This window comes from Motacilla alba, chromosome 14 (genome assembly GCF_015832195.1).
Source record: "Motacilla alba alba isolate MOTALB_02 chromosome 14, Motacilla_alba_V1.0_pri, whole genome shotgun sequence".
Taxonomy (NCBI): Eukaryota; Metazoa; Chordata; class Aves; order Passeriformes; family Motacillidae; genus Motacilla; species Motacilla alba.
The window spans coordinates 9,161,057-9,184,189 of record NC_052029.1 but is presented as its reverse complement, the minus strand read 5'-3'; the positions used below and the strand labels follow the sequence as shown (position 1 = coordinate 9,184,189).

At 42.2% G+C, this 23,133-nt stretch overlaps 1 protein-coding gene across 1 annotated transcript in view; it reads right to left on the bottom strand.

Moving 5' to 3' along the window:
- MOSMO (modulator of smoothened) overlaps positions 1-22,180 on the bottom strand; it is a 31,577-nt gene extending 9,397 nt beyond the window's left edge. Inside the window, exons 1-2 of the mRNA XM_038151357.1 lie at positions 21,870-22,180; positions 1,154-1,366 (exon numbers count right to left, since the gene is read on the bottom strand). Of these exons, the coding sequence (XP_038007285.1) occupies positions 1,154-1,366; positions 21,870-21,975 (319 nt within the window). The 5' untranslated portion in view covers positions 21,976-22,180. The remainder of the gene's footprint in view (positions 1-1,153; positions 1,367-21,869) is intronic.
- Between the last annotated feature and the right edge of the window lie 953 nt (positions 22,181-23,133).

The following is a 23,133-nucleotide window of genomic DNA, read 5'->3' as shown; positions in this document are numbered from 1 at the left end:
GCAACGTTGTCAGAAAGATGGCTTTGATGGTACAAGTACCTCAGTGAAGTACCTTTGTTGAAGCCGAGCACTTTTTAATATTCTTCCCTTCCCAAAACCAAGGTTAAATCTAACTCGTATTAGATACCATTAGGTGTCAGAGTTCCATTAAACCTTATTTATGCCCGTGTAAACCACAAACTTGCATTTTCTAGTTAGCGTTCACACTACCTTTAGTGGTTTGTCATAATTCAAGTCAATTTAAAAGCCCTCAGGTTTTGAGTTTTTCATGCTGTCATTCCCACCATTAAGGCACCATTTCACAGTTGGGCTAAGCCTGTAACACACACCAAGAAAAGGAAGTTTGAAAGTTATTCCCCTTGCTCATTATAACTAGTTTTTTTGCACTGAAGTAACCATAGGATATGTCTCCCTGTGTGCAAACACAGGGCTGCTGGAGCAGGCTCAGCTGTGAGGAGTTACACTGGTCCTCATGCAGAGCACAGTAAAGGAGGCAGAAAAGCACTGGTACTCCTCCCTCTGGCTAAAGCACGGCTGCAGGTCACTTCTGGAAGCAGAAGTCTTGGTGCTGTGAAGCACAGCAGATGCTCTGCAGTGGGCAATCCTCCTGCATAGCCAATTAGGATGCAGACATTCTGAATAAAGCAGCTGCCGTGAGCATGAAGCAGAACTGAACCAGCCTCAACCCCGAACGAGGTATTCACAAGACCCCTGAGTAAGGACAGGTTACCTCAGATGTACCAACTGCCTCCTCTGCCTCAAGAGAGGGAATTTTCAGTAATTGCAAGCTGCTAGGATTAAGTCCTGGATATATGGGAGTGGGGAAGTATGAAATACTACAACCACTCAAGTCAGAACTGACCTCTTCTATCCCTGCTCATTTTCTTAGGTCAATTAATGGTACTGCCCAAGGAAGGTAAAGGGGTCAGGCCTTCCTTTCTTTCACACCATTATTCCCTCTCCATTACAGTCACATAAGATACCAACCCCTTTATTTCTGAAGACCTTTCCCTCAGATGTGGTATTCAAGGAGAAGGACTGTTTTGCATAGCAGGAGCCCTAAGCAGTTGCTCCTGTCCAACACTGTGGTGTTATTTCAGACTCCACCAGTTTATCCTGCATACAGGTCAACTGTGCAGTTGAGGTCACTTACTTCCAGTGAAAGCTATCCAGCGGGCATATTTAGTAGCTTCTCTTCGCCAGTGGGAAGCCACCAGCAAACCACATGTGACAGTTAGTGAAATGATTCCCATTATGATGAAAAATAACGTAGTGACCCACTCGGGAGGCAGCCGTGGAGGAATACAGGTCCTGTCACGTCCATGGATGGTTTGACACTGTCGCACAAGGCCAACTGTGAGAGCACCTGAAAACACATAGCAGAGAGGCAAGTAAACTTTCAAAATCCTCTCTGAGGGGCGCTCCATTGCAAACCACAGCTCAGAATTGCCCCCAAGTAAGGGATTCTTTCTTTGATGAACCTTAGTAAGCCTTTCAAACACGGAGGATGGGGGGCATGCTATAAACATCTGTCTTCATGTTCCTTCATCACATGCTTGCACAAGCTGACGTGAGATGGCTGCAAGCTGTATCTGGTTCCTGAGTGGCAATCAAGGTCTAATCAAAGGAATAAAGCACTCATAATAAAGCCTGCCAATATCTGCTAAGGTGGTAGCTGACTTGCATAGAGGATTACTCCCTCATCTGTGCAGGATGAAGTACTTTTATAGTCTAACAAAGTGAGTTGCAGCCTCCCTAAAATGCATTTAATTGTCTAATATCTTTTTCCCTCACTTGTAAATACAACTTTAAGCCTATGACTCCTGCAGCAGAAACAACATTTGATTCATGTATGATTTAAAAAACATTAAAAAAACCCCACTTCTTGACAGTAACTCATTAAAAAGAGCCCCTCCATGTAAGACTGATCAATCCTTTTGATTGCTAACAAGAGTTACTACACACAGAAACTGGGAAATCTACAGAAAAGATCTATTGAAAAGATCCTGGAAAAAGGATAAGAGTGGTACAGGAACCATAAAGCTTTAACCAAAATGAAGTATTTTCTGTTAAATAATAACTTTTTTAAAATCTTCTTTTAAATCCAAGTCAGTGCTTTTGAGACTCATAAAGAAGCTTTTATTGAGCTTTAATAATGATGTTATCTTTCTAACCCAAATTTAACATGCAAGAGTTATATCCATTTCTTCTGTCTCCTAAACATTAAGTTCTAGATTTCTCAATTTTGTCTTTTCTTCTAACTGTTGTCCTAAATAATCACAATTATCCTTTATCTGCATTAGGAGCAAAACCTAACAGTGGACAGCATTAGAGTCAACATCTTTCTCCACAAATTACTTCAAGTAAATATTGTTTCAGTTGACCTGTTTCACATAAAAAGAGGACAACTTAGACACAATTACAGTAAGACTGAGAAGCTTAGGTTTAGCATGTCCTTTGGAGGGAGAAACATCTATCATACTTTCTAGCCTCTTTGTGGGGGAAAGAAAAAGTGTGAAACAAAGGAGAAAGCCAATAGTCAAAAGATTAACCAGTCCTAGCATGCACCTCCTGGCACCCTGCAGCCAATTCCTACAGATCCTCTCTGCTCACGCCTGAGCAATGAGTACCAGCAGAATCAGCTTCTGAGCTTAGAACTGTTGGGTTAGGAAGCAGCATATAATGTTTTATTAGATGTTTAGAGTCTTATTAAATGTACTGCTTCATATCCCAGGGGATGAGAAGAACCAAAAGCGAAACCATTACTGAACCTGTTCTGTTGAAATATTCTTGCAACATTTGTTTAGACTACAAAATTTCAGTCTTATTCAAATATATCCTTTTAATTACACATCCATCAACTGAAAGATTCAGGGATGAATTTTCAGCCAAAAGCTGAACAACTACAAAACCAATAAAGCTGGCATTTTCTACTCCAGATTCACAGCAATCATACCATTGCTGTGCACCAGGATCACACAAACCTGAGCCAGGGTTACACGAGCAATCCTGCCCAGCTCCATGCCTGCACAGTACAGTTTTACATGAACTGCTTCTCCTCCATAGCTTGCAATGTTTTCAGTGCCCATCAGCTGCTGGGACAGAGGGAAGATGTGTCCTTAAATGTCAAGCTCCCTGGAACACACACACTGCAGAACCTCATACAAAACACTGAGCGGTTTCCTGCAGTTTGGGGATAAAGAGGCTATTCACTGCAGCATCATAGAACAGGAAATTAATCCCAATCACTGTGCAAGACCAGGATTTAACAACAATTTTGGTATCCTTACAGCAGAAGTCAGTTTTTTCTAAACTGCAATTCTAATCAAAGAATGACTTCATAAAAATGACATCATACACTCAATAGATGTTTTCTGAATTCAAAGACCTCTCCTGACTTCAGTGGCAATAATTTAGTGCATTTTTAACTTTGGAAAAAGCAGCAATGATAGGAGTCACTCTGCTGAACATGGTTCCACTTTGTGTCTTAACTGAAAAACAGCTGCTGTAGATGAGCATGTATAAGCAAGAGACAACTATTCATTCTGTACATGCAACTTGCAGTTTATATTGATAATATTTTTCAACTAACAAGAGCACATTTAACATGTCACACTCAGAGAGAACTAAAGCTAAGCCCAGAAGTGCCATACCTAGAGGAAATAGAAGAGAACTCCATCTTGAACTATTATTTTTTAATGCAATTTCTCTTACTATCAACAATTTACTACTCCAAAAGGTGATTAAAAAAAACCCAAAAAACCAAACAACCACCCAAACCAAAAACCCCAGAAATTAAAATGAAGAAAACAAGAAAAAAAAAATCTCTGAATTGTGAGGACCACAGTAGCATTCTTTCTTAATACACAAGGATAGTTGCAAGAAACTATTCAGGGAATGGCTTCCTAAACATCACTTCCGGTGCCCAAGTGAATTATTTTACTCTGGTGAGAATTTTTTGTTTTGGGGTGGTTTTTTTTGTTTGTTTGTTTTTTAGGTTTTTTTTTTTTTAATCAGAGTTTTAAAATGTCAGCAATTAAATTTCAGTATCTAACATTTTGGAGGAAATATACTGAGATTTATGGTTAAGTTCTTTCTAGCACATACACAGTATTTTTTCTTAACTCTGCTTTATGGATTACCAATCTGAAGTCGATATACTCCATATTTAAGGTTTTGAACCTTGAGTTTGCAGCCTCTAGGGAGTCAAATGGAAGGCAAGAGGTCTGTGAACCATTTCTGAAGGTTTTACAAAGATAACTGGAAAATCAACCTCATTATGTGCCCATAAATTCAGTTAAAGTTCAAGTTGATTGCATAGGAATACCTCACTTGTGTGCATAAACTGGGCAGAAGGAAATGAAACCTCAGGGCTCATCCCATAGACACAAATCTGTTGAATTCAGACTTCAAAAGAAGTCTCTGGTGTGGAAAAACAGTATTCATTTGCCATGAAATTCAAAAGAAGAGCGTGTTTATATGGTATTTTATTCTGTTGGTTCCATTCTGAAGCAATCAAGCAAACAGTTGCCAGGGAGCTGCAAACAAACTTGTTACAGAAAATCTTGTTTCCCCTTATCTAGTCTATCATTGAAAAGAGGAACTGAGATATAAAATTGTACAAAGTCCTTCTGCCTGTAGTTAGAGAACAGCTCAACAGCCCATCTCAAATCAATCACCAAGTTCCAGCGAGATCCATAGGGAAAAGGTTTTTAAGTCATCCTCTCAGAACTACTTCAGCATAATTGCTGAAAATCTAAGCACCTAACACAGGTATGGAACAAACAGCACAGCTAATGCCAGTAGATTAGGCAGCTGAAAGATGGATCCAGCCCTAAACATTTGCAGTGCAGTAAACACAGCTGCCCACCCACCTTCCCCTGCCTGCACGGCTCAGCCCTCGGGAGTCACAGGGAGAACCCCGAGGGGCAGGGGCTGCTCCCCTGCTCTCACCTGCCTCTTTCCCCAGAGCTTCTGAGACTGGCATTATTCAGGTCAGTACAGCTAGAGCAGGAGGTGATTGGGATAGATATGCTAATTACTAGAAATGAAATTCGACCTTTATCAAATCAGAGAATGCTGCACTGAGTAAATGTTACTGAAGTGGTCCTTATTCTTTTCCAGTAAATCTATTCCCTGAAGTGCCAAAGCATTTCTAACACATTAAAAAGCCTCTCAGTAATGAGAGTCTGTGTATAACCAGGGCTCCAGTTAATTTCAGAGAAAGATTCTGCGATCATCCAACTCCTCAAAACCACCAGTAATGCTCATTTTTCGACACTGCATATTTTTACTAGAATCAATGATAAAAAGGGTCTTGAACAAATACACCAACGCTGGGGAGCATCACCTATTTAACAATTAAATTTCACAAAACCATTGAGGAAAAGAGGGGGAAGGGCACCAAACCAAGAAAAGGCAAGCCCTCATTTTCCCCCCTGGTGCAGATGTGCAGCTGCCAGGGAGCCGACCCCCAAGTCCCACTCCAGCCCCGCGGTGCTCTGCCATCCCTCTCTTGTTTCCCTGGTAACTACAGAGCCACCGAGGAGGAATCACACTCTACAGAGAGAAACAAAGATTGCTGCAGCCCTTTAACTCCCTCTCCTCTACATCACTTCTGAATTATTAAAAGTGGCACAGCGATAGCACGGCTGGAAAGCAGCAGCATAATGATGGCCACTCAGATGTTCCGTGTTCATCTGTTATCCGAGTGCCAGGACACGCGGGATCAAGTGTGCCAGATGGACACAGGAGAGGTGCCACTGCCATGAGGAGCTTACCACAGTACAAGAAACAACTAATATGGTAAAAGCAAGATGCAGTGAATGAGGTGGGGCTCAAATGTTAGGTCCCAGAGCTCAGCAGCTGACACATGAACCTCCAAGGCACAAACCCTCAGAACTGCTCTTGTCCAGCCTGGGGTACTCGCTCCTCCTCTGCACTCCCCTACTGTCCCAACTTGAAAATTAGTTTAGTCTTTACCATCATTTTAGACAAAATGCTATTCTTTGGGTTTAAATGCATCTGCAACCCCTTATATTCCTTGACAACAGCTTCCTTACTTCTATCTCCCATACATCAACCATATCCTTAGCAAAATGCTCTATACTAAAATTTAATAAGTATTATGGCCAATATGCCTTGTGAGGGGGTTAAAACTAGAACTGCCCCCAGAGAGCCACCTGCTCTCCCTCCCTCATTGTCCAGATGAGATGGGGTGGTGCTACTGGAAATGCCACTGGCAGACAATTCCTACTCAAAGGAGAGACTTCTCTTTAGTGTACTGTGGACTTGCTAAACCATCTTTGCTAAGTGAAAAGCACAGTTTAGAGGTTTCTTAATGAGGTGCTGGTGACATTAATCTTAGAGCACTGCCAGTGTGGCAAGGACGCAGCTAAGTTTTATGTTTTAGTTATGAGCACAGTACATGGAGCAGTGTTATTTGGGCACACTAAAACATTCATTGCTGCTGGTTAGGTAACAGTCACATGCCTGGGAATGACATTTGTGAAGTTAAGAGCAGTTCAGTTAAGCCATTCCCTGTAACTCTCACTGGGCCACAGACAAGGACAGCTTGGTTGTGGAAAATTTCTAAGCTCAATTCAGCTGATAAACTTGAATGGGAAAAGGTGTAGGTCCACCAAAGAGGAACAGGCTCCAGCAATAAGCAAAGTTGTAGCTTGTTGCCCATCCAAGTGGAAATTTGAAAGGTCTAAAGAAAACACAGTGATTTGGTCATGGCAGACTAATTCTAGGCACTAGTGTTAAGGATAACCATCAAGCTGGCATTGGCCAGCTTGCCTTTAACATGTTTGCTGCTCCTTGCCTGCAACCAAGCTCTCTGACAGAAGACTGCTTCCAATGTGAGTGAAGTGTAGCCGAGGAATTTCTGAGAGAAACAAACAACAGCATGGAAAGAACAGTTCCAATGCACCTACTCATATAGGAAACAAGGAGGAGGACTTCCAAGAAGAAAATTTTCAAAGTCATCAAAGGAATTTGGCAGTTGAAGTGGGATGTTTCCCATTCTTACATATGGAATTTATTTTCCTGCAACAGGCACTTGAAGGGATGTTGCTGTACAAAGGGGGAAGAGAGAATGACTTCTTTAGGTTTATTTATATGTATTTTGTTCTGGGCAAAATTTCTATGAATTCTATAGTCTAGGTAGTAGTTTCTTGGAAACAGAAGGCTCTCCCTTCTGCCTTTCCCAAAATCCAGGGAATTGACAGTACTGATCATTCCCTACCACAGTCTTGGAGGTACTCCATACAGTTAATTCTACTTTTCCAGTGCAAAATCGCATTAGAAATCAGGCCCTGTACCCTCTTATGAGATTAGCCATGCTCAGAATAAGCAATGCAGGGGTTAGGGGAAAAGTGCCTCTGTAGGATAAGCACCACCTCTGGTGTGAAGGGGAAAAAGATAACAGCATCCTGCTAGTTTGCAAAACCAAGGAGGAAAAAAGAATTAACAATGCTGGGGAAGACCAGAAGATCCTGAACAGAAGGCCCATGTTGTAAGAGTCAAACAGAATCATGGGATGTCAGGTCCCACTGAATGAGGCCCACAGGCACAGCTCACAGAATTGCTCTGTATCTACAACTGTTCAGTTACAGCCTTGTAAATTATAGTCCTCATCTCAATTTTCAACCATGACCCACTAAATCAATTTCTAAAAGTTTACAGCCTCAAATAGCATCATATCAGAGCATTTTTAAAAACAGCACATACACACAATTAACTGCAACTAAGTAACTATATGCAAGTTGAACACCTCGTCTTCCACATTTGTGTTTCAGGCACTGTAGGACAACACAGTAACTGAGTTACATCTGGATAGGAATAAAAGGTATATAAAAGAATCAAAATATAAAATCAACTGCCAGTTTCTAATCAAGTATGAAAACACAACATCGAGTACAGTTCTTACAAAAATAATTGCTTCTTTTGTGAGGGATGGAGGTAGTTTGAGTAGATGCTCTTTAGCACTTATGCTGCTAAAATAACTTTGAGGTTACCATGCAAGCACAGTATTCAGGATGTAGCAGAACAGATTGATTCTTTCACTGCGGATGTTCCAGTACTTTGTTCAGGTAGTAGATTAACAGGAAACCAAGACCCACTAAAGTAAGATTTATGAATGTTAAAGGATGATCTACAGGAAGGCTGAAAAGAATAAAAGGATCAGCTGCAAAGGCACAGAACATACAACAGTTCAAAACAAACAGATCATAAATTATCTTTCCCACCTTTTGTATGCCAAATCTTATGCTTTTGGCCTTCACTCCCATTTGTCTCTCAAATCATCTAATAGGTATCATAACTCTGGGAAAAAAGCTTTGGAGATTCTCACCTTGAAGAAGACCAGATGCAAGATCAATTTATATACCCACTGGATTTCTATTGGTATGAAGCAAACAGCTAAAAAATATTCACACCCTGTTAAAAAGTCAGTTTTTAATAAAGATGTAGATTTACTTGTCAAGTTCTGTTACATCTAGAGGGCCTCTTTTAAGAACCTTGTTGTAAGAGTCCTTATTGTAAGAGTCCTTGTTGTAAAATAGGTTATACAACCTGATATTTCTCTTCTACTCCATTTATCCCCTTCTCTCAAATCTGGTGCTCTCTTCCTTCCAAACAAACTTTGAAATGGATCATCCTTCTTGCTCTAGAGACATAAAGGATGTTTACTTGCTTCAGGAACAAAATATTCTTAAAAATATTCATACAGGTGAGGTAATATCCCTGGCTTGAAACACAGCTTATGTTAGCTATGAGGAACCTACCAATTTATCTATATTTAACAATGTAATTTCCAGCAAACTGAACTTACCAGGTACCATTTTTGGTATTCCTTAGAAATCTTACTAACTTTTAAAGAGAAGAATTCCAAATTTTAAAGTCTAAAGCCAGTGTCCAAAGAGTTGTGGTATATTAGCAGAAAAGCCTGCCTTGCTGCTGAAGAACATCTGGTGCCAAGTTGCCTCAAAATTTTTCAATTCTGTGTTTGTATCATGCCTAATGCAAACCAAATCCCCCCTCCACAAAACCCACAGTCTTCGCCCTCCCTCTTCCTTTCCCAAAGAGAAAAAAAATAAGGAGCCATCTATTGAGAAAGACTTCCACATATTAGAAAATTTTATTACTACAGATGACAATCATTATGATACATTAGTTCTAAGAGATGCCTAAATTGCAGACATTTGGACTAATAAAAAGTGAGTTTCTTTCTGAATTCTAGTAACTTTCAATGCCCTGCTGCTTGTGCATTGACTCTACTTAATGTTTTTTTTTAATTTTGCAACCCCTCTCTTTTTTAGATTTTTTTTTTGTGATGGATCACCAGACTCTCTAAGAGCTACCCTCAGGCACCAATACAGGAACAACTCTCCTGACACAACAAAGGCTGTGTGTTCTCACATATCAGAGCCAAGAAGCCTGCCTGTGCTGAAGGTATTCTTTCCTTCAGAAGAAGGTATTCATTCCTACTTCAGAAGACAGCATTAATTAAATGCTGGTTAAAAGGATCTCTAATAAGTTGCATCCTTCTGGTTGTTTATTTTCTAACACTATAAGCATTGTCACAATGGAACAGTTTTGTCAGTGAGTAGAATCTTTACAGTTTCTGAAGTGGCAAGGGCCTGAAAAAAAGGAGAGAACTTTCTTAAAATAAGAAAGCAATGTTTTATTTAGTATAAAATACAAACAAAGAATCTACTTATTTCCATTTTTCCTCCAACCAAAGTAGAGCTACTCAAAATTGACAATATTCTCTGACTAAAAAAAGAAAGATCAAAGGCAGTGTCAATATTTAAAAGTGATTTTTTGAGTCAGCCACACCATTTTATGCCATATGTTCAGCTGAAAGACACAAGCTATGACACCCACAGCTGTTCTGCCATTTAACATCTGATGAGCTTGTGTTCTTTTTAACAGTTAGTTATGTTTGGCTTCAGATAGAGCTGTAAAATGATCCCTCTTTATCCAGCACACCACACAACCCTGCCCCAACCTTGTCAGAAGTGGTCTGCTCAGCACCTGCAACTGTAAGGGTGATACACAGGTCTGTGGGGCTGCATCCCCAACAGGAGCCAGTGACATGAGGTGGCCAGGCTGGGACAGCAGTGGCAGCGCCAGGGTTTGCCACGTGGTACACCACAGCACCACCAGATCTACAGTGCAGTAGATCACCTTCCACACAGGGGTGTTATAAGATGGTCTGTTCACAGGCTGGACTACAGAGCCCTCCATTTTCAACTCCTGCATATCCAAAAGCATAATTTCCCCAAGTTAGCTGAGTTATAAACTTATTAGATATGTTCAAGCAGATCAGGACAGACACACCAAAGTTCCCAAACCACACCAACTGAAGTACCCTATTGCTCTCCCTCTTTTTATTCATGGTGAAAAAATAACTATCAACCTTCCTGGTTACAGCCTAAAGCAACTTCTCTAACATAATGACAAAAGCAATCAATGTAGGGGGAAGATTCAGGTCCTGGCTCTGACTTCAAGATTGCTTGTGCATTTTAACAAATTAAATTCATGAGGAGTACGGATCATCTTGCTCTGTCAGACACAACTGTTGTGCTCTGAACTGATCTCAGCTTGCATCAGACATGCTCCAAGGACACCCACTGATCTGGCTCCTCCATGGCCTCATGAATCACCCAGCGGTGAAGGTGAAAAGAGAAGTGCTGAAATGCATTTTGGCATTTATATGGTTAGATACACATTTGCAAAGTTTCAGTGTCTGTTCTGCAAACAGCCTAAATACACCTTATGTGCTTCAGTGTTTGCCTACACCTGAGCACAACCTTCTCTTGGTCCACTACTGAGCGAGTATTTTAGGCCCAGATTACCCGAAAGTACAACAGACTGTGCTCAATAAAGAACAGAACATTCAAACCCCAAACCAAATGTACTAACAATTGTGGCAGTTTCTTTACATCACATAACTGATGGCAGGATTGTATTTATAGCAATGAGGACACAAGAAGAGAGGTTTGCAGGTAGAAGTAATCCTTCATTAAAACCACTAGAAAAATTGGAAAGATTAAGCACATTTCTGGTCTTGCAAGTCCTTCCTTGGGCACACAGGTTACCAAACTGTACTTGCTGGGGATATACAAGATCCTGTCTTAGTCTACTAGACTTACTTTTTTTTCCATAGGGTACTTTCATCAACAGAAGAATAGCACCTACTTGCCCAAAGAATGTATTTCACTGCAACTAGAACAGTATTTCAAGTAAAATAAAACTTAACCTTAGTTTTTATTCCTAAAGGCGCTTTCTAACTGTTGCCAAATCTGTGTATGACATGCTTGTAACAACTGGGAGTACAGGTTAAACTGCACTTCAAACAGGGATTAGGTACAGGGCCAAGATTTTATTATGTACAAGTAACACTTTATGTGCTGAAAAACAGACTGAGATATAGCTTAACTACATACAAGCTGTCCTTCAGGACTGCTGGCACACAGTTTCCTGGCTAATTAACATTTTAAGCCCCCACCAATACAAAAGGCAGACTGGAAAATAAACCAAACCAAACTACAACCTTCTTCTGCAGTAATAATTCTGAAAATTCTAAAAGCAAATTATTAATAATTCTAAAAGCAAATTTAGGCATTTACTTGCTGTTCACATCACAAAAAAAAAAAATTAAAAACAAAGAAGAATAGGAATGCAGGAAGCATATTCAGGATTTATCCTGAAGTATGCATTTTCTTATCCCTTTTGCTAGGGCAAGTCCTTGTTTTAGAAGCCTGCATAATTTAAGCCTGAATTATTTAGGCAATTAACAGGTGCTGTCTGTGTGGTGATAACACTTTCTCCCTTACCACAAATTGACATCTACAAAAATAGACTGTTAAAAGTCTGGAGAGTTCTCTTTTATTTTTTTTTTTACTAGTATAAGAGAAGAGAAACCATTCCTGAACAGTTAAATTTGCACTTCACTGAAGTAAAATACCACTTTATTGAAACAACAAGTAGGACTGTTCTTGAAAAGCAACCAAATGTTATATAGTGCTCCAAAGAATGTATCTGTTAACAGATGTTTATACAGTTGTTATATTGACGTTTTGAAACAGATTCACTCTAATTTTAGATTTTATATAAACAACCAAGAGATCCTCTGTTCTTATCACCAACTTCATCTTACTGAACATCTACTTACAGGGAACATTTACTTCAGATTACACTGGGCATAAGTCAACAGACTTCTGTTTGTGAAACAGCAACTGCTACTTCTGGCCTTTACTCTCTTTATTTCAACATTTTTCCCGTATTAAACTTCTAACTGCTTCTTGAAATTGGTGAGTGACCCAGCAATATTCCACTGAAAGAATTTATGGGACCACATTAGAAATTCTGGGCCTTTCAATCTCTTCAGGTTTCCTGTACAATCTTGTTGCATAGTTTTTAAATTGAATTAAGTGTGGGCTTAAAAAACAAAGTGAAACATGCTTCTTCCCACGAGTTTCTACAATGGAGAGCACATCATTAACGCACAAATTTAGGTGCACAGTTTGTTTCAGAATGCAATTCAACCTAAGGAAAATAAAAAAGTTCCTTCTTCACCCTTATGACTTCTCTTCCCCCACAGCATGAAACGCCTACAATGCTCCTCACATCAACAGGCACAGAGGAAGCAGCAGTGCCTTTTCTCCTCTACAAGAAAGGAAATCAGATTTTTCCACTGTTGCAGTTATGGAGCTGACACTTCCACTGACCGTGGGAACACTGTTGGATTACTGTCTATGATTGAGGAAAAAATATCTCTTAATGCTCAGAGTATTTCTCTTTTGTATAGAGAAGATCAAATATATCAAAGCAAATTTTCAAGTCAAACAAGTCACCCACTATACAGCAGTCATTCTTCTGAAAGTGTGAAGCCCATGACAACCCTTTATGAGTATTCCTCACTTAACTTTGGTATAAAGACGTTACAATTAGAGGTTGTTAATGTTTGATACATTAAGCTCACACTGATGAAGTCACAGACAAAACCATTCCCCCTTACTTGTACATTTGCCCTGCTTATCAACGAAGTCAGGATCCCTCTCATTTCTGTGTATACAAAGATTTTACTGCAGAACTTGTATATATGCCATCAATTTGAGAAAAATACGAAGAATCTAGGTTCAAAGCAGCCCTTCTGAAGTATTCACAGCAAAGCAGTTCTGAGGTACACTGAATGATCATATGTCCTGTTCTGATCTCACACCTATTCCTTAAAACACAACTAAATTATATTGCTGCCAATAGCAGAAAGTAGTCACAGCAAGAGAAGTGGAAACCACTTCAGAGCAATCTGGGTGAAAGGAAAGCCCAGGAACAAGAACTGCAAGAATACAGACTGGGAAGCTGGCTCCATGATGAGCACTATAGAAATAACCTACCTGACTTTACTGTCCATGTACACTGTCATTTGATTATTGAATTCTTGGATGTACCAAGCTCAGAGACAGCCCAGCCCTTTTAATGCAGTGTGCAAACAATGACACAAAGAATTGCTCACCACCAAGTAAGTTCAAGGCCAAATGTGAACTGTCTTCAACTGGACAAGTATTTAAAGATCCAAGTGGGGTATTAATCACTACACCTTGAGAGACTGTCATCCTTAATGATCCCAAAGTGCTTTGTAATTTATGGCATAGAACTGCAGCTACCATGAGGTTTTTGGGTGGCAGCCAACTGTTGCCTATTGCACTGGGCTGTGCTGGCTTTGAACACTGCAGTGAATCACTGGGAGGCTTTCGATGTCCTCACAAGGGAGCATTTCAGATCATCCCAAGGACCCAGATGTAACAGACTGAAAATGTTTTGCTCAAACACAGGAACCAGGCTCTACACATACTCTGTGAATTTTGAACCTCAAACTCTTAGCAGCAAGTATTTCCTACTGGATTAGCCCATCCCACACACAAACCATCACAATCAGACATTTCCTAGGGTACCCGGGAGACCAAACTCTTGTCATCAACTCTATTTACAAAATTTAAAATATGTGTACAAGACAATACATCAAACAGGAAATAAAATTATACCATAGGAAGAGCCCAGAAGTTTCACACTGAGAAGGGATATAACCTATGACCATTGATTCCCCATAGATCCCTACAGAATCAGGCCAAGAGGAGTACTTTGCCAGTCCAGCTTGTTTCCCTTCTTCTTAAAGTAGACACGTACCCTGCACAGATCCTCTTCTTGGCCAGATCTCCAGTTTTTCAGATCTGTGTATATCTCCATCAGTCAGAGGCTTGGGGAAGAAAAGTGAAATTGAGCAAAGCAGCTGGAGCATACATAAGGGGATTGCTGCAAAATTATCAAAGAACTTTTTTCCTGCATATAGCCCTTACTAATAAAAAACTCTGTCAACTACTAAATTTTTAGGCACTGTGAATTGCAATAATAGCTTACAACTAGGTAATAGGAAAATTATTTTTAATTTAAAATTGTATGAACTAAAATTTTTAAATAATTTTATCGTTTTCCCAAATAACTTTGTAGAAGAATAAAACAGCCTCCATATTGTATTTGTTCCACCATACAATAAACATCATTTTGTATCTGTTTCTAAAATAGATAGCAGCATTTATTCTCTGTGAAGTTCAATATACTTCCTCATCCATGAGTCACTCCAGTTACATTCTTCTGAAATACAAAGGTCTCAACCACTGCTGGAAAAGAATTTAAGAACGAGGTGAAGAACTCCTGTCTAAGATGAAAATCCTACACACTGCACAGCATGAAAATAAATGGGGAAAAGTTGAGCTGTTGTGAAGTACCTATGAAAAAAAAGTAGGTCAAGCTTAAAAGTTTGACCTACTGATCTTCTTTGCTTTGGCAAAAGTACAAATGGAGTTTACATAATGCTGCTCACATGTAAGTGCTGGCTGGAAACTAACAATACAAATGTTTTTAATAAGCTCCAGCCATTAACAGGATTCCTTTTTTTATTATTTCAGACAATTTTACATCTTTGTTTTGCAGAACACACTACTGAATCCTTACTTTTAAGACTCATACATTTAAGTTATTGCTGTGTTGATTTCGGTGTAAGTTTGTGGCAACAAATGTAATACACACACTTCCAATCAGGTCTAAGTTGATTTAAAAAAAACAGAGGAAAGTCAGGTAACTTCCTGAAGCCACAAAGCTGAAGTTTAAACAAGGCTCTTTTCCCACAGACAAACCACGTGTGCATAAAGCAGCTTTACAGTTACACACTTCTTGAGTAAAGCACAGGATAGACAGAAAACAAATCTGTATCTGCACATACCGAATAGAATTTACTTCTGTAGGAACTGTGCACACTGCTGTGCACACTTCTGTGCACACTGCTGTTAAGTAAATAAAAAGGTTATTCCAAATATCTGAAACTCAAACACCTTATCCAAAGCACCTACTATTAGAAAAGCCAAATGAAATGCCTGTTATTCTGTGATTGCTCCCCTTAGTTTAATAAAGTAAAACTGTGATAGGAAACAAAAGTAAAAAACAAAATTAAATTAAAGCTTTGCTGCTAATGTTAAGAGAAGTTACTGTGATAAAGATATCACCTCTGTTTCAAGGAGGAAGAAATTGAGGTACTACCACAATAATTTGCAAAAATCCAAAGTCAGCCATGCCAGATGCTGGATTTGAAAGTTACTGGCTCCCAGGTCTGTACTCCATAATCAGGTATTTCTTACCTAACTCTAATTAGAGAGTGAGGAATTCAATACGATTTGGTGGAAGGCAAACTAACAGTTTTGTACCCCTTCACATGCTAAAGAGAAAACAAAACATGCACCTAACAGGAGCAGCATGAGTTTGTATTTGTTAAAAAGCAGATGTAAAACATCAGTTCCTCTATGGACAAAAACAATTGGCTCTCTCATGTCTTCTCTGGCAGGCTCAAATAACTAGGCTGACACAGCTCTCTTTCATGAGATTCTTCCTACACATAAAATAGTTCCATATGTTTAAATGCTGAGTGGTTGAGTAAGCACAAAATTAATCCATTACAACAATGCCTTTCTATTGATTTTTCTCGTGCCTTAAGGCCTGGTCGATTACAGAACCCAAGCACAATTCAAACACTGCTCTGTCACATTTTTACATCCACTTGAAAGACATCTACAGACACAAAGTAGAATGGAAATGTTCCTTTCAAAGATGGCACTGACCCTCCCAGTCCAGGCAGACCCATTAACAGGCCACTCTTATTAGAGTATTCAGATTATATGGGGTTGAGAATCTTGTTCTTGTTTGGGTTTGGTATTGTTGTTTTTAAAGCACTGGCAAATTCTCTGAAATGTAAGTGCTGCTGGCAGGGCCTGCATCTTAGGAGGAGGAAGTCCTCACCTCTCAGTGTGGGAATCAGCAACACATCACAACCCACCACCACCTTTCCCTCCTTCCTCATACACCTGGGAGCATCCATCACAGAAATGTGTTTTCCTGAAAATTATGTCCTACAATCTAATTTTAACACTCTGATGTTCAGATGGCTTGGGAGATTGCTTTTCAGCACTCACCTCTAGGACCTGATGGTACACAAATCTTCATTCTCTGTATCATCCTCCTTTTATTTGTATTCTCAGCATGCAATCCAAACAGGTTCATGAAAGGGCAAATAACTTCTCCTGTCACAGTCACTACATGATAGCACAAAAAACATTAGGAAAAAGTAATTTTGTAGAATTGCTTCCTATCATGTCCCATCACTTTACTGAGAAGAGCTGGGAGATGCATACTGTGTTTTTTGAGTATATTGCAAGGTGCTTAACAAATGATCACCAGAACCTTTTACAGACAGTTTTTGAAAAGCCAGCTATCCACACACCACAGAAACAACACTATCTCCTTCAGAGGACAGCACCATGGCTGCTCTATACCATGCCTTGTCCTCAGGGGAGCACTGTACATGAACAGTCTCTCAGCACAGGCCCTCAAGGGTAGAAGTCACTGGTAATATGTCATTTTGACTTTTACATATCACTACTTTTTGAGCAGAACAACTTCATTTAGAACGATAATGCCAGCTGGAACTGAAGTTTACACCCTCTTTAAGTTGTGGATACTTTATTTACTTTATGTTTCATTTTATTTAGAAGTACTGTCTCATTTGAGCACCTTCATGTGGTCTCGAGTTTATGCCATGTATAGTCAGTGCTCCAATTAGAGAAAAAGATTTCAGTGGTCCCAAGCTCAGCAGGAGCCAGGAATCACTGCTTGGTCGTACTACCTGTGATAGTTCATTAGGCTGATCCCAACAAAGATACAGTTCCTGCTGGAACCGTGAAACAAAATTCCTCAGGAAGGGCTATGACATGAAGGGGAATAACACTGAACATCAGTAATTTTCCACTAAGGGCTAGACAACTTATTCCACAGGAGCAGGGATCTCACTGCCTCAGGAGGAATGGCCTGCTGCACAGAGCCTGCTCTTCTGTAAGACCACTGCATCAGAAATCATCCTTCACAAATAAAAAAGTAACTTGAGTTTGCAAACCCCAAGAACTACACATAACACTTTAGAAGATACATAGAAAGGCAGCACTGGTAAACAGACAATTTTAAACAAATGTTGTATTCTAGATTTACAATTCATTATCACACTGTTACTGCATAGCAAGATACAGAAGGCAGTTAAAATGAAAAGTATAATTCCTAACACAAGTGGCCTTGACACTTTTGTCATGGATTCAAGATGAAATTGGAAGCTCTGCTGAACACAAATATGGCCCAGCTCAGCTCAGCTGGGCATATGCTGAGTGCCCTGGCCACAACATTCTGCTGTGTGCTCCCTGGTGACCTGTGGATCAGCACAGAAGGATGTGATATATCCCTGCTCTAGGAGTTGCCCACCAGTTAAACACCCCTCAATCCTGACATCCCTGTTAACTTAACAACTGCTATAAAAAGGGTACACGTTGTTCTGTAAATTGGAATCAAGTGAACAATCACGCTACATAGGAAGGGATGACTAAGCCACATAAACAAACTGATAGCTTAGCTTTCTGAAGGGAGATTTTACTTGATTAAATTATTCCCTTGAATTACTTGACCTATCCTAAACCCCATAAAAGCATTTCAAATTGTCAATCCCCCGACATGTACAGCTTTTAACATCTCTAATTTCAACTGTGCATACTATTCATACCATTTTTCCTATAAAAGAGTTGAGAGCTAAAGCTAGAGCTGCTTCTATCCCCCTTCCTCCCCTACTGAAGACAAAATATCAAAATCATTAAAGACCCTCCCACACAAAAAAAAGGAACATATGGAGACAAAACTATCAGCTTATAAAGTTCTTTGCAGAAGTGTAGAGATACAGGAGCAAAATTCCTTCCTACTGAAATCAGTGGCACTTTGGGCATTGGCTGAAATTAAAGCCAACTCTGTCCTTATTTCTCACACAGTGTCAGTTTGATAAGAAAAGGCAGTCAGTGCAAGAATACTGAGCAGCCACTGGTTTCCAGATTGGAGTTATCAGTGTTCTGTACTTGCACAGCACAAACAACAAAACCTCACAGAGAACTCGCTGTAAGAAAAATCCACTTAATTTTCATCCTTCCTTTACCATCTTAAAGATGTATGAAATATCTGAAACCAAGTTAATGAACAATTCTTACAGAACTACATAAAGTGTCCAACAGAGCCTTGGACCCACGTTCACAAAGGTGTAGTTCCTCTGGCCTAAGGACAGATAAGCATCTGAGACCTTCAAAAATCTCAGCTGCAATCCTTTGCTGATAATTGCTGGGGAGAAATTTCTATAGCTAACATTTTTCAAATGACTATAAAACTTATCTTTAAGAGTCAGATTTAGGAGACTAATCAGCCCTTCTATATTGATTAAAAAATATTGAAAACAATCTCGATTTTTCAGAGAAGCATTAAAGCCAGTGATTTATTTTGCTATCCAATTTAGCTGAAACTCATCACTATCTCTAGGGTAAGAGGTACATATTGCTTAGCATTCAAATCAGTTTTTTTTCCCCCCGAAACATAAGCCCAGGTTCCCAACCCTAGTGGCTGTAAACAGCTCTGAATGAGCCAATGCAGTGCTGCCTCCCCAGGTTTGCCTCTGCTCTCTGCCATCCTCAAACAGCTGCAGTACTGAGGAGACCAGGCTGCTCCACGCTGCCTTTCAGAGCCCCCAGGACAGCAGCCAAGCAGAGAAACACTCTTACTCCCCTTCCTCCTCAGTACCAGGCTGACTGGTAGAAGCAGAACCTAGAATAATTCCCACAGGAGATGAATCTAAAACACAGAGATAAAGCGAAGAAATATTTTCTTTTACCAAATAGTTCCTTTCACCAGCTGAGTGCAGGATGCTCCAAAAAAAACCTGCTTCTTAGCAGCACATATGGAAGCTGGATGCCTTGGATGTGCTCCAAGCACAGTAGTCTGCTGAGAGTCCCTGAATGTCACCAGCAGCTGGGACAGGTTTCACCATCAGGACTGTGCCCTCCTGTGCCATATCTGCCCAGACGTCCCTGGGTAATGAATGGCACTCATAAAAGCATTCACCTCATAATTCAGTACTACAGGAAGTCCTGGGTTCAATGGACATCTCCACTCTTCCTTTATTTACAGTTTGGGCAAATGGCTCATTTTAGAAGGAGTAAGCACCAGAAATACACATGTGCATTGCTTTTAAGCACAACTCTTATAATACTGCATTGAATCCTATATCAATAAAAATCTACAAAAGAGTCATTAAGGATGGCAGGTAGCTCTCCCTTTAAGGCTTTATCAAGACAACAATTTGTTTGGCTTCAAAACAGAGCAAAGAAAATAAAAAGGCTTAGGTCTGTCAAAACATTCTTTGACTGCTGAAGTCCTTCAGAAAAATCCAGATTTCATGTTTGCCAGCCTAATTAAAACTGTTAGTTGCACCTCAGAAATGGCAGATGATTCTTAAGTAATCATCCACTAAGTAAAGAAATAATGATTGCTGCTTCAAATATTTTAGGACACAAAATTTTTTGTATCACAAAGAGATAGAAAACATTTTTCTTTACAAAACAACGTAATGGACTGTGCTTAGCTCCCAAAGGACTGTTTCCTCCATGAGCACTTTTTTCAGAATAGTTTTTGTAATCTCCTTTCTATACATGCAGAGAGAACCCAACAACTTACACATTGCACAAGATCTGCTAACGTGAGGCAGGACTTCAGAAAGACATATTTAAATATTTGAAATTAATACTATTTTATTTGACTTTAAGCCCCCGAAGAAGGGCTCATTACTGCAGCACTGCTGTTAGGTGGAATTATAAGAGGAAAGAAGCAGCTATTTTATCTAGCCATAGGCAGGAAAATCATCACAATTAGCTACAGGAGGAACGGTGAAGTCACCCAGGGAGCTCCTGAAGGCTGCACTTTGGGAAGGAACTCGTTCCTTTCCTCTGAACCATGTAGAAAAGTCTGGGTTCTAGACTAGGTAATTAGAAGCAAATCAAATAAGCCATAAGTACAGTCTGGTCAGAGTACAGTCACCAATCCCAAATAGATTTTAATATTCTACTTCATTAGAATAAAGGAAATATGACACAACTTGAATCAGTTCAACTGTTCACATGCATTGAATGCATGAAGATGCAAGCCAGATGAAGAAAATTTTTCAAGCCCTCTGCAAAAACTTATGGCAGAAGTCTTTACAACCAGAACAGTTTTCTCTGTACTAACCTGTGGAAGCATTTTTCCAAGTTTTTTTTTTTTTTTTTTGCTTGGAAATCATAAATTTAGGAAAAGTCACAGAATCCCAGGATCTCATGAGCTGAAAGGGACCTAGAGGGATCATCAAGTCCAAGTCCTGTTTCTGCACATGACAGCCCCAGAAATCACACCATGTGCCTGAGAGCATTGTCCAAACACTTCTTGAACACAGAGAGGTGTAACGCTGTGATCACTGCGCTGGGGAGCCTGGTGAGGGCCTGATCACCCTCTGATCCCCAGCCTAAACCTCCCTGACACAGCTTCATGCTGCTCCCTCAGCTCCCGTGACAGGTCAAAGTGGTTAAATTAGTTTAATCTGTCTGCAGTGAGGATGGCTTCCTTTCCTGACAGGGAGCTTTGGGTTCCTCTGGGACATAAGATCAAAGAGCTGCCCTCCTCCTGTTCTCTCTCCCTGCTCCACTGATCAGAACATGCAGGTCTTTATCAACGCACTGAAATAAATTGTTCACAGACAATTACATCATTAGTAAAAAGAAAGACGTCCAAATCCTTGTTCTTTTAAAGTAAACAACGCCACACTCTAAAATAAAAACCACATGGGATCTCGGCTTAAAAGCTGATAGAAATCAGCATGCAGGAAAAATTCTGGGGGAAAAAAATATATGTAGGGAAGCAAGAACTTCCCTGCAACAAAGGAAACGTCAGCGTAGTACGAAAGACTCCAAACCTGCCGCAAAGTAGCAGAGACAGATCTCAATTCCCTGTCCAAGGTGACGGCACCTGGCAGGCGCAGGCAGGGATGCTGCCCTGGCCCGCAGCTTCCCGGAGTGAGGGCGGGCCGGGGGGCTCTGCAGGACCCCTCGGGAGAGCGGGCTCCGCCGAGGCGGCCGGGAGGCACGGCCGGGGGCTCTGCCGGGGCTGGGGTCCCACCAGCTCTCCCCGGCCGCTTCACTCGCCGCCGCCGCGGGGGAGCGGCCCCGGGAGCCCCCGGGAGCCGGCCCAGCCGCTCTTGGGCCCCGCGGCCGGCAGCCCCCCAGGCTGCCCTCCCTCGGGCGCCTCGGAGCAGCCCCACCGCGGCCCGGGCCCCGCACCCGCCCGCCCCCGAGCCCCCCGGGCGCTGCCGGAGCCCTCTCCCGGCCACCTGCCGCACGCCGCCGGCGGGTCCCGCCGCCGGCCGCCCTCACCCGCGGACTCGCCGGTGTTGATCCAGTCCGGGTTCGCCAGGCTGGCGATGGCGAAGATGTCGGCAGCCAGGAAGAGGCATCCTGAGATGATGGTCAGTTTGTCCATCTCCTCCGGCTCCGGCGGCACCCGGCTCCGGCCTCCGCCCGGCTCCCGCAGCGGGCCCGGGCCGGGGGCGCCTCACGGCCGCGGCTCCATGGGCCCCGCGCCGCGCTCGGCGGCGGCGGCAGGAACGGACCCCGGACGGCGCCGGAAGCGAACCCGGCGGGCGGGGGGGCGGCGGCCGCTCCGGAAGGGGAACCCGCGGTCCCCGGCGCGCGCCCCGGGCAGGGCGGGGCTTCCCGCGGGGGGCGGGGCCGGGGCCGGGCGGGGCGGGGCAGCTCCGGGACCGCCGCGGCTTTCCCCGGGCGGCAAGGGGCGGGGCCTGTCGCTGATGGGCGGAGCCGAGTGCGCGTGCGAAGGGCGGGGCTTGTGCCGGGCGGGTGGGGTTTGCGCTGGTGGGCGGGGTAAAGGGCGGGGCTAGCCAGAAGGCGCGGAGCCCGTGGGGCGGGGCCAAGCACCGCGGGTGGGTGTGGCCTGGGCGGGGCGGGGCGGGCGGTGCCCCGGGGCGGGGCTGCCGTGAGGGGCGGACGGTGCCCGGTCCCTGCCCGGTCCCCGCCCGGTCCCTGCTTGGTCCCCGCTCGCCTCCGTCCCGAGAAGCCCCAACATTTGCCCTTCCAGCTGGTCCTTCGCGGCCCTCATGCATCGCGATCCCCAGAGGTGTTTTGAAACCTAGAATGGGCCTCTTGGTCAATACCAAGGGCTGGGGAACGATCACAGGTCTGCGTTCACCACAAAAAACTGCTTTCTGTTTCTCCAGTCCCTGCTCTTTATCCCTTTGCAAGGCTGGGCGTGAGCTGAAATTCCAGAGCTGCTTCTGTAGCACTGATGGGAACAGGGGGCTTTGAAGAACTGAGGTTTGGCGGCTGTGGAGCCCCTCAGAAGCGCTACACAGCGTTGTGTCTGTGTCCTGTCTCTGGAAGGAAATCTAATTAATTGTGACTGGAAATCTCACCCAAATACAGCCATTTTTGATGGCATGCTTTTCAATGGATTCAGCTATACAGAACTGTGAGAATCTGTAGCCAGAAAATGAACAATGCACCAAATGTGGGAAACCAGCCCAGTTTGGCCACAATAGCTCTGTGCCTTCAATACTGTCATTCTGGTAGGGGAATGTTGAAGTAAATGAACCAAACAGCCCCCACATCCACAGGTGCTTGGAAA